This window comes from Rana temporaria, chromosome 9, assembly GCF_905171775.1.
Source record: "Rana temporaria chromosome 9, aRanTem1.1, whole genome shotgun sequence".
In the NCBI taxonomy this organism is placed as follows: domain Eukaryota; kingdom Metazoa; phylum Chordata; class Amphibia; order Anura; family Ranidae; genus Rana; species Rana temporaria.
The window spans coordinates 102,663,074-102,675,519 of NC_053497.1; the positions used below are offsets into that span (position 1 = coordinate 102,663,074).

General features: G+C 46.1%; 1 protein-coding gene across 4 annotated transcripts in view; it reads right to left on the bottom strand.

The window, feature by feature from the left end:
• Positions 1-697: 697 nt before the first annotated feature.
• Positions 698-12,446, bottom strand: part of GARNL3 (GTPase activating Rap/RanGAP domain like 3) — a 295,858-nt gene continuing 284,109 nt past the window's right edge. For all 4 annotated transcript variants that reach the window (XM_040324016.1, XM_040324018.1, XM_040324017.1 and 1 more), the window contains 2 exons: positions 9,267-9,381; positions 698-1,753 (listed from right to left, as the gene is read on the bottom strand). In XM_040324016.1, the coding sequence (XP_040179950.1) occupies positions 1,591-1,753; positions 9,267-9,381 (278 nt within the window). In that variant the 3' untranslated portion in view covers positions 698-1,590. The remainder of the gene's footprint in view (positions 1,754-9,266; positions 9,382-12,446) is intronic.

The following is a 12,446-nucleotide window of genomic DNA, read 5'->3' on the forward strand; positions in this document are numbered from 1 at the left end:
TTTTCTGTTATTTTGTCCTATTTGTTGTTTACTTCACAATAAAACAAAACGCATCTTCAAAGTTGTGGGCATGTTCTGTGAATTAAAGGATGCAAATCCTCAAACAATCCATGTTAATTCCAGGTTGTGAGGCAACAAAACATTACAAATGCCAAGGGGGTTGAATACTTTTGCAAAGCACTGTACATCTACCTATTTTAAAGTTGAACTCTAGGAAGATATAAAAGACAAATTATTGCAGCTCTTTGTTCACTGATAATTCCCCCCCCCCCCCCCAAGCACAACTAGTGTACGTACCCAAATTTGTTTTCATATTGACCCCCTGCGATCTCCCTGTATAGCAGCACCCAGATTGGGAGCAGGTGGAGTAGCACTGGGAGCCAGTGAGGTATTTAGCATACAACTGTGCTGACTACAAAGCTGCAGATAGGAGAAGAGCGCAAACTGGGGAGAAAGATGACCCCAGCAGTCTGCTACTTCTCTTAGGCTACATTCACACCTAGGCGTTTTTACGTCCGACGCTATTGCAGCCTGAAATACGCTGGAGGGGTGATTTAACATTGTCGGCTATGGAGATGGTTCACATCTCCACGCCAAAACGCCGTACGCCTGAAGCTCAAAACAAGTCCCTGACCTTTTTTTTTCAGATGGCTTCGGCCATAGCCGACAATGTGTACATCACCCCTCCATCGCGGGACAAAACGCCACAATTTGTTGCGGCAAATCGCGGGACAATACGCCGCGTTCAGGTGTGAATGCAGCCTTACAGTCTCCAGTGAGCAGAGAGAAAATACCACTATATTTCTTCTACAGTTTATAACTGTTACCACTTTCTTTGCATCATCTAACTGGATGTTCCGTGTGGCAGGCATGTGTAAAGTTTAGGGATGGATGGACAGAATTTTTCCTGGAATTCAGTTTTAATGGTTTGTGAAAGCTGTCTGTTTCCAGCAGGCCTCAATTGTAGGCAGGGTCTCAGCTCATCACCACGCAGGGAATAGAAATTGGCAGAATAGCCAGGATGCTGTACAAGTGACATCTTCATTTATGGCTCTTGTGTCTACGGTGCTAGGGTTTTTTTTTTAGACAGATGATGGAGCCAGGTCGCATTGATTTCCAGTGTGCAGTGTACTGAGGTAAAGTTTCTCATTAGAGTGTATATAACAGGAAACCGCCATCTAGAAATCTCCCGCATCCCCATAATCAACGGATTTTCCATGACTTTAGGTGCTGAACTGACCATTTCAGTTAGTGATCAGAGGTGACCTGCCGCCCTGCATAGTAGTCATTAAAGGGAGAGAGGCTATAGCATGCCGCATTGTAAATAAGGGATGGGTATAGATCAGAAGATTCCGTCCATTTGTCTGGCAGCAATGGCAGTTCATGAATCTCAGTTAAGACTTTGTATTCTGCAGCAAAGCATAGCAGAAAATGATGGGATGGTGTTTATGGCCGCCTTGTTCGGTAGTTCTCTTTCACAGACTGTCATCTCCTTGCCTCAGGCACCCCATCACACACAGCTGTGTTGTGACATTCCAGTGACGTGTAAGGGAAGAGGGTAGATAAGGTGCAGGGTAACAAAGATTGTCATCACTTTAGGTCGACAATGTCTTCATCAAACGACTCTGCCATGTGGAAAGGACTACTGCTAAACGGGGAGCTCTCCTCCACACTGATGTTGGATTCTGGGTCAGAACTAGTGGAACAATGGCGCTGACTTTCCGAGTTACTTTCAAATGAGCCCGAATTAATCCTGGTAAGAAAAGAGATTCCTCATGATTTTGGATCAACCAAGTTTTTAATATATGGCTATTTCTACGAAGGATCCAAACATTTTACCAGTGCAATAGGCAGAGGTCCCCAACCCCTGGGCCACAGACTGGTACCGTTCTATGGCTTGGTAGGAACTGGGCCGCACACATGGAGAACAGAGAGCTGCTGGAGCGCTTTACCACTCCGGCAGCTGTCTGTTCCCAGCAGCCGTAGGGGCAGTGTGGAGCGCGATTCAGCGCATCACATGGCTCCCTTTTTTTGGTTTTTATTTTGTGCAAACTTTTGGGGGGGAAAACGGTCCCTGGTACCAAAAAGGTTGGGGATGGCTGCATTAAAGTGCACCTGTACTATTGTAAAACATTTCTAGTCATGCAAAATGCTGTAGGTGCCACAATATGCCAGGCTGTACCTGTCTTTTTGCAATAACTGTCACCACCACCACTGGATTCTGCAAAAGTTTCTAAAAGTGACACCTAAAAAAAATGCTCACACATTGTGCAAGGGACAGGCAGGAGATGTATCTACTCTCCTGACACTGCAGAAGTTGGGGTGCTCTGCAGGTACAGTCTGACACATTCCGCGCTTGGCTAAACCTGATACTTTTTTTTACATGTGAACAGTCTGAGGATGCCCATACAAAACACCATAATTCTTTTTACATTTTTCATTATAAGCTTACCGAGGGGCACTGTCACTGCAGTCATGAAGTACATGGTATACCATTCACAGCTACTACTTGATTATGCAGTTGATAATAAGTACTAAGTTGATAATAGTATGCCAACACACATTTCATTGAGGTAACCTATTTATTTGAATGGGCTGCCTAATGCATATATATAAAAAAAAAAAAAAGTGCATGTAAAATGCATAGGTACAAATGGGCCCTTTAAAAAAAAAAAAACATTTCAAAAAACACAAACCCGGCAAAACACAGCATGTAAATGTGGCAAAACTGACGTTTTAAAAGTGGGTTACTATCTGTCAAGTTAAATCATTCAGGAGAGGTTGTAAAAACGTCCCGTGTACATGAAACCTTATTGTATGCAGCTTCTTTATTTATTTTTTCCTTGCCTATGTTCTGTTTAAGGGCCCTTTCATATGGACGTGTCCGGGCTCCGCTTTGCTCAGCGGGGATTGCTCAGTCGATCCCCGCTAAGCAGTCAGATGACAGGTCTGTCTTTGCACAGTGTGCAGGGACCGACCTGTCAGAGCGCCGCTCTCCCCTATGGGGGATCAGATAAAGACGGACTGTAGAGTCAGTTTTCATCCGATCCCATTGACGGATGAAAAATAGGGTTTCCATCCGTCACACTTTAGCGGATTGGATGTCAGTGGGCATGTCACCGCTGACATCCAAGGCTCCATAGACCGCCATTGAGTGTCCGTTCGGATTCGCCTAAAAAATTGGCAGGCTGACCTGAACAGTCCGCCCATGCGAAAGGGGCCTTAAGCTGGTGCAATCACCACTGACCCAGGTTCCTTGTTTCAAGGTGGTTAAACTCTGAGGGTGTAATCTTACCTTAACCCTTTCATGACTAAGCTTATTTCTGACATTTGGTGTTTACAAGTTAAAATCCATATTTTTTGCTAGAAAATTACTTAGAACCCCCAAACATTATATATATATATATTTTTAGCAGAGAATCTAGAGAATAAAATGGCGATTTTTGCAATATTTATGTTGGACGGTATTTGTGCGGCGGTGTTTTAAATGCATCTTTTTGGGAAAAATAAACTTTCATGAATTAAAAAAAAAAATTAAAAAGTAAAGTTAGCCCAATTTTTTTGTATAATGTGAAAGATAATGTTACGCCGAGTAAATAGATACCAAACATGTCACGCTTTTTATAATTGCACACACTCGTGGAATGGCGACAAACTACAGTACCTAAAAATCTCTATAGGCGAAGCTTTAAACTTTTTTTACGGTTACCAGGTTAGTTACAGAGGAGGTTTAGTGCTAGAATTATTGCTCCCGCTCTGACGATCGCGGCGATATCTCACATGTGTGATTTGAACACCGTTTTTATATGTGGGAGTGACTTCTGTATGCGTTTTCTTTGTTGCGCAAGCTCGCGGGGAGGAGGGTGCTTTCAAAAAAAAAAAGTGTTTTCTTATTTATTTTTATAATATTAAAATTGTGTTTTTTTCAATTTTGATCACTTTTATTGCTGTCTCAAGGAATGTAAACATCCCTTGTGACAGTAATAGATGGTGACAGGTACTCTTTATGGAGGGATCGGGGGTCCCCGATCCCTCCTTTGCACTTCAGGTTATTCAGATCACCGAAAACTGCGATTCTGAATACTGTGTATTTTTTTAAATCCGGCATGATTGGCAGCCAAGAAACCCGAAAGTGACGTCATGACGTCTCTTCCGTGTTTACATTGTCTGCGCCTGGACACTGGAGGTGCCGGATCGGGTCTCCCGGTGGGACGGGAGGCCTGGTCAGAGCGGCGAGAGGGGGGGGGGGGGTGTCCCCTCATGCTCCTCCAGGATAACAACCGATCAGTTGTTTTGCCTGGATAGCCAATCGCCAGCTCTAAACAACGGTACCGGGATGATGCCTGCATCTGCGGGCATCATCCCGGTATAACCCTGAAAGCCGAGGACGCATATATGCGTATGCTCGGCGGGAAAGGGTTAAAGCCTCGTGTGCACAGGGGCAAACCTCTTCTAAACGATGGAAACGACAGCTGATAAACGACAGTGAAAAACGTCCATTTAACGGCTTATACATACTGGGCCAGATTCACATAGATTAGCGGATCTTTAGATCCGCGTAATCTATGTGATTTACGATCCGCCGGCGCACTTTTGCGAGTCTAGTGCTGTATTCACAAAGCACTTACCTCGAAACTTGCACCGGCGGATCGTAACTCCCCCGGCGGAATTAAAATTCCGCGGCTAGGGGGAGTGTAGTATTTAAATCAGGCGTGTCCCCGCGCCGGTTTAAATGCGCATGCGCCGCCGGCGTGCATTGCTCACACTGACTTCGCTAGGACGTCAGTGGTTTCGGCGTGAGCGTAACTTGCGTTGGGAAGAATTCTGAATCGGCGTACGCAAACGACGTTAAAATGTAAAACTCTGCGCGGGAACGACGGCCATACTAAACATAGGATACGCCGCAGTTACCCCTGCTATAGCAGGGGTAACTATCCGCTGGAAAAAGCCGAACGCAAACGACATGAAAAAAAGCGACGGGCGGGCAGGCATTCGTTACTGAATCGGCGGTTCTCCTCATTTGCATATCCGACGCATAAAAAACACAGAGGCTACACCTAGCGGCCGGCGGGAGATTGCAGCCTAAGATCCGACGATGTAAGTCACTTACACCAGTCGGATCTAAGGGAGATCTATGCGGAACTGATTCTTATGAATCAGTCGCATAGATCCGACTGTCGGATCTCAGAGATACGACGGTGTATCAGGAGATACGCCGTCGTATCTCTTTGTGAATCTGGCCCACTGAGTTTAGCAGCAGTTATCAGCAGTTGAGGTTAGGAGTGTTTTTTAAAGATAAACTCAGGAGACCCTCCCAAATGTCCACAATGCAGGAGAAACATTTAAATTATCCACTATTTCAGCCATTCTGTGGGAGAAGAGAGAACATCGTGCTTTAACGATGGATTCTATCTCTCTGCCTGTCTCTCTCGTGCGCGCTCACTGCACATAAGGAAAAACCTTCACAGAGCAGTCTGATTTGTGGGACCCAAAAAAGACAGAGCCCTCAGAGGATGCCTCAGCTGCACTATCCAGCTTAAGGGAGCCCCTCGCAGCACTGATAAGTAGAGGTGCACCGAAATGGAAATTTCAGAACCGAAACGAAAAATGTTAGGCCGAAACCAAAAATGACTTTTTAAAAAAAAATAATTGTATGTTAAAACACCACCCCCTGCCACCATCACCTCCTGCCAGCTCTTGCCACCATCACCTCCTGCCCCACCACCTCCTGCCAGCATTACCTCACCCACCTCCTGCCACAGTCCTATCATTACCTTCTTCCACCATCACCTCATGCCCTCACCACCTCCTGCCACCACCAGCTTCTTTATTACCTTAAAGCTGGGCTCTGTGCTGGACATGGCTGGGCTCTGTGCTGTGCTCTGCTGGACTGTCACTGCTCCGTCCTCTGCCTATGGCGAGTGTCACTGCCAAAGTGTCCCTCCTGACTCGATCGGCTATTCAAAGGTGGCGCCATTACGTATCTGCTTATGCGCCGCCCGGCCGAGCGGATACGAGCTTTCCCGAGCCTGAAGCCGGCCAGGCTCGGGAAAGCTTGTATCCGCTCGGCCGGGCGGCGCATAAGCAGATACGTAATGGCGCCACCCGGCGCCATTTTTGAATAGCCGATCGAGTCAGGAGGCAGTGACACTCGTTGGCTCGTGCAGAGGACGGAGCCGTGACAGCTCAGCGACCATTTTTTAAAGGGCACCCGATGCCCATATCGGCAATTTTAAAGCTGTTTCGGCATGTCGCCAAAACAGCTGTTTTCGGCCGATATGTATCGGCACCGATATATATCGGTGCATCCCTACTGACAAGTGCCCTGTCTTGTACTGACCCCAAGTGAGGAGTCTTCCTCACAAGGAAGGTCCTGGTCCACATCTTCAGACAACACAGAACCGGGGACCTGAGCCACAGCCAGGTCCTGTTCTGAGTCAGAGCATTTCCCAGGGGAATGCGCTTTTTAACCCCCTTACGCCCGCACGCCGCTTCCACCCTGGCAAAAAATGTTTCCAGGACTGCCAACAAAGTGTCCATGGGAACCGCAGGTGCAGAAGCACCAGCTGCCACCTCTGGCATGTTTGGGGAAGAAGAACCAGATACCGACTCCATAACCAGACAGCTCTCAGGGACCTATTGAAGACCTGAATAAAAGCCCACCCTCCTTGCTGCGCTGACCGGGGGGGTTACCCAGGGGGCTCACCAACCCAGGAAGAGACTGTTCAGCGCCGCTGCCTGCCCTCAGTACACAGCGTGTGTATGAGGAATAAGCTGTGAGGTAAAATACCGTGAGGAGACCTGTGCTGCGCGCTGTAGAAGCCAGCACTGGAGGCCAAAATCACATCCAAAATGGCTGCCGGACGCCTCAGAGAGATCGGGGGGCACGGCCACAGTAAAATAGCCGACCGCAATAGCAAGCTGCGCCATAGCGCGACCACAACAAAATGGCCACCAATGGGAATTCCCAATGTAAACAGAAGACCTCCAAAAAATGTCGCCGTCAAAATGCCGCGACGTGGATGAGAAGGCCTAATGTGGCCTTTCAGAGGCAAAAACACCCCCACAGAAAAACACAGGCCCAGACACCCCACAGTCCCCTGGTGGGAAAAGGAGCCCCCACACAGGTCCACCCCGGCAGCAATAGTAGAGCAGCAGAGGGAAAACCTGACACAGAGCAGGGAAGGGAGGATAGGAGGACCCCCTAACCCCAGGAATGCCCAGCCGTACCGACCCGCCGAGGTGGGAAGGACTGTACTTACCCGTCCATGCGAGGACCAGTGGACGCATTCCTGACAGGCATACAACCGCGTTGGAGTAGCTGTCGGCCCGGTCCACTGTGAGTGAGACAACACCACAGCCCAGTCATGTGTAGTCCAAAAGCTCACCGGCCACCCCAGGAGTCATGGGGTATATGTCGTGGCAGACCCAGCCCTTAGCAATGGTGTGCTCACGCTCGCTGCCCGGACTGAGGAAACTACAAGGATCTATATATCCAGCTTGTCTCTCAGCCGGCAGTTGATAGATTCTTAAAATATCAAAAGAAAAGAAAATCATTTTTTCCAGAGGGCGCTGGTCCCAAAGGGAGCTATACGTCCTTCTCCTTTGCAAGGCAGAAAAAAACTAAGGCTGCATGCTGCAGGGACGAGGGTTATGTCTGGAGGGACCTCCCCCTGGGTGGGGCTGTTCAACTCTGTTAACCACTTCCAGACCTGCGCACGACGATGTACGTCCTATTTTTAAAGATTGATATCTCGGTAACGGCAGCAGCTGCTGCCACAACCGAGGTATCGATCTCTAGTGTGCGCGGTCCGGTACACGATAACTGAGGTCTCCGCGGCGGATTCGCCGCAAGATCGCCGTTATCGGTGGCGGGAGAGGGCCCCCCCCCTCCCGCTGCTCTCCCGCGCCCTCCGCCGCTTACCGGAGCCATCGGTAGCGGCGGAGGAGATCGGGACCGTTCGGCAGCTGAGCGGGGACGAGACTGAAGGAAAAATCTCCTTCGCCCGTCCCCATAGCTCTGCTGGGCGAAAGTGACGTCAAAACGTCAGTCCCGCCCAGCCTCTTAAAGAGACAATTTTTTTTTTTGTCATTTGAAAAAATTAGTTTCAAATTTTTTTTGTTTTTGCATTTTAGTCTAATTATGAGATCTGAGGTCTTTTTGACCCCATATCGCATATTTAAGAGGACCTGTCATGCTTTTTTCTATTACAAGGGATGTTTACATTCCTTATAATAGGAATAAAAGCTTGCGCGCAGAAGCGAACGCATACGCGAGTAGCGCCCGCATATGAAAACGGTGTTCAAATCACACAAGTGAGGTATCGCCGCGATCGTTAGAGCGAGAGCAATAATTCTAGCCTTAGGCCTACGCTGTAGCTCAAAAAATGCAATCTCTAGAATTTTTTAAACATCGCCTATCGAGATTTTTAAGGTTAAAAGTTTGACGCCATGCCACGAGCGGGTGCAATTTTTAAGCGTGACATGTTGGGTATCATTTTACTCGGCGTAACATTATCTTTCACAATATATAAAAAAAGTGGGCCAAATTTATTGTTGTCTTATTTTTTAATTCAAAAAAGTGATTTTTTTCCAAAAAAAGTGCGCTTGTAAGACCGCTGCGCAAATACGGCGTGACAAAAAGTATTGGAATGACCACTATTTTATTCTCTAGGGTGTTAGAAAAAAAATATATAATGTTTGGGGGTTTTAAGTAATTTTCTAGCAGAAAAAACTGTTTTAGTCTTGCAAACACCAAATCTGAAAAACACCAGGTCTGGAAGTGGTTAAAGTAACATGTATTTAATTATCTAACATGTTTCTGCTTAGTCCTCTCCTGTGCACAGGAACATAACCCAGTTGTCAAGACTTGAGAAGGTTGTGTCCATCCATGGATGATAATAGAAATTGGGGTTTAATATCACTTTAAAAGCCACACAAAGGCTCTGTCCAAAAATCTTAGAAGCAGAGCTAAACCCATTTGTGCTAACAAGGAAGGAAGGCAACAGGAAAATAACATTTTAGTAAGTATCTGTCAACTATTTTTTTTTTTTTAGCCCCATCTGATACCATCTCGTCTTCTGCGACAACCTCACACTGAACAATATGTCAGTGAGTTTTTGCTGCAGAGTTGACACGGAGTCTCTACCCATCTCAAACATCTGGAACGGCAATCTGCGCCATAAAATGCTGCAGCTAGAAAATCCCTCTCCACCAGCAGTGAGCAATGACTTTGCAGAATTGCATAATGTCAGGCTGTTATTTACCTTTCAGTGCTGGTTGATCGAACAGCTTCTTCTTCTTTAGTCTCCTCTTCCACTGCTTTTCTTGCAAATTTCTTCTGCCGCTGTGACCCTTCAGACTTTGTGTCACCAGTAAGACCTGAATATTGGAAATACCAGAAACAAATTAGAAAAGCACATGAGCTCTGCAGTGAAATCCCAATTGTACCACCATGCCACATGAGGTCTGGGTTATGGACATTCCACCAGACATTCTGCTGATGTACAAAGAGTAAGGATGAGCTGAATTGCAATGGGTTTAGTTTGAGCAGGGTTTACTGAACTTCAAAGAATTGTGGATGCCGAACCCAAACCCAAATGAAAATTAGGTGCAGGGGGAGCAGAACCTGTCAAATTTATACAAATGCCAATTTTCTGAGCTAATAGGCAAGCGTTGCCAATTAAATTGCATTTTTGGTGGGCACTTCCCTGTAGCACAGGTACAAATTAAAAAAAAAAGTCAATTTGGTGGGGAGTAGCGATTTTTTTTTTTTTTTTTTAAAGCACTGACATTTACAAAGGAAAACAAGTTGTAAACTACCAGCAAATGACATTTCCAACAGACCACAAAGGTCCCCCAAAATACATACCAGGCCCTTAGCTAGGCATAAATTGGGATGGTCGTTATTTTTGTGTAGCTTGCTTGCTGGAATTGGTGTGGGGACACATTGAGCAACTTTAGCTGCCACTGTGCTTTGCTGGGCTTCTAGTATCTCTCTGCACTTTTAACCACTTTAATATCAGCTTTAAGCACTATCGCTCTTTGCATGGCAATTGCTCAGTCATACAACACTGTACCCATATTACATTTTTATCATTATTTTCACACAAATGGAGCTTTCTTTTGGTGGTATTTATTCATCACTGGGTTTTTTATTTTTTCCTAAATAAACAAAAAAAGACAAAACATTTTGAAAAAAATAAACCCTTTTTTTCTTTGTTTCTGTTATAAAATTTTGCAAATAAATAATCTTTCTTCATAAATTTAGGCCAAACTGTATTCTGCTATATTCCTTTGGTGAAAAAAACTCAAATCAGTGTTTATTATTTAGTCTGTAGGAAAGTTATAGAGTTCACAAACTATGGTATATGTAGCAAGGTCCCATGCCTCCTTCGGTCTAAAGAGAACCTCCAGAGCCAGAGATAGCTGACATCCTTCTGTATATGGTGGGTGGTGAGGAATGATGAGTGCAAAGCAATTAAATTCATTGGGCGCCAGACACTTCTTGAATGCAAAAGAGATTTAATTTCTCTTAACAGAACTTTGGGAGAGAGGGTTAAGGCCAGGACCAGGACACCCTTAGGTAGTTGCAAAATTAATTGGCAGACTGAGACTTCAACAGGAGGACAGCCATGCAGGGAAAGGCATTCAACAAGAAGCCACATCTGCATGTGTAAGAATGTCTCCTATGGCAACAGTCTTTTAGACCCGGTTCACACTGGGGCGACACGACAGGTGGCTTAGCCACCTGACGAGTCGCTTCCCATGCAGTGCAATGGGATCGTTCTAATTGGAGTGACGCAAGTCGCTCCGACTTAGAAATTTACTCCCTGTACGACTTCGGGGGCGGCTCGTGGCGACTTGCATTGACTTCTATACAGAAGTCGTCTTGCAAATCGCCTCTGGAGTCGTCCACAGGACGACTTGCAGAGCCGCCCCCGGAGTCGTGCCGCCTTAGTGTGAACCGACTAACAGTTCCTAACCCAAAGTATAACAGTTCCTTTGTTTCCACTACAATCACTTCTTGTATTTCATCAGCCCACTGAGCTCCCAGTCTCTCACTAGACTAGATGATCCACTAACACTCAAGCTCTTGAGTTAATCAAATCTTCCCGGTAGTATATTCCTCAAGTGTCACCCCCGCCTCTCTGCTGGGTCCCTAGCCTGGCACTCAAGATGCTTCACCCCACTGGCCTGCTCGGTCCCTGACTTGACACACAAGGCTGCTCTGCAAGCGTCACCTCCTCTGGCTGGATCCCTGGCTCGATACCCGCTAAAGTTTCCAGATTCTTTACCGTTCCCGGTTGGTGAGAATACTATTCTGAACACGACAGGTTCTCCAGCCAGCAGAACTGTCCCTTCTGGTTGGACTGCAAGCCGCAATCCCAACCCTGCGCTGCTCTCTTGCTTCTGGATAAGCCCTCAGACAGCCAGATGTGCCCGGGATAGGCCCAATTTCCGGCCTAGCAACCTGGGCTACACATGTCCACCCACCCAGATGGCATAGAACCCTGATCATCTGACTTCACCCAAATATACACAGGTTCTCCCAGCAGGCCAAGGGATTCAAGAAAACTCCTGCCTATTGGCTGAGATGCCCCATATACCCATAATCTGACCTTGCATTGTCCTTCTCGTATCTAATGCCACCAGGTACCCAGCCACCTAGCGGCAGAAGAGAAAAGTACAGCAATGCCAAACTTGGAGAGCAATCAATTTAATCCCTAACAATTAGGCAAAACAATTACTCCTGGCAGGTAAATTTAGGAGCAACCCTGCCTAAACTCCTGGGTGCTACATCTATATATCTGAAAATCCAATTTCTTGGAGCCCGAAAAGCCAGGACAGTACAAATATCCCCCAAATTAACCTATGACGTCCACCTGAAACAGTGTCCCAACCGGCTGTCATTTGTCTATAGGCCGAGAGGGAACCGTATAAGGAGGATAATGAGCCGCCTCCAGGCATACCTACCCTTAATTAATCAACTGCTCCAGTCTGGAGACTCTGAAACATTAACGTTAGGAATGCACTTTACAGAGGGGCCTTGAGGAGGCAGCGCAACTTCCACACATATTTGCAAATGTGCAATTAAAATATCTGTTTTTAACACAAATTGTTAAACTGTGTCACTTTTTCTTTTTTCGGTAAGCGTACTGGGAAATGTTTTGTTTGTGCTGCCCAAAGCCCTTGTATGTGTACCTTATTGTAAAAGCTAGTTATAAATGGAGGTGGTTGCCATTTTTGTATAGAATCTTTCCTTTGTAAATGTCACTTTTGGCGTAGTACATCCTACAGCAAGAATGGTAAAAAATAATTTTTGCACACCAAACACTTTTAGTCTGGTATGGATTTTAAGGTGGTACCTAAAAAAAACCATAACAAATAAAAATATAAATTAAAATTTGTAAAAACCCCCAGGAAATTCATACCCACACAAATAA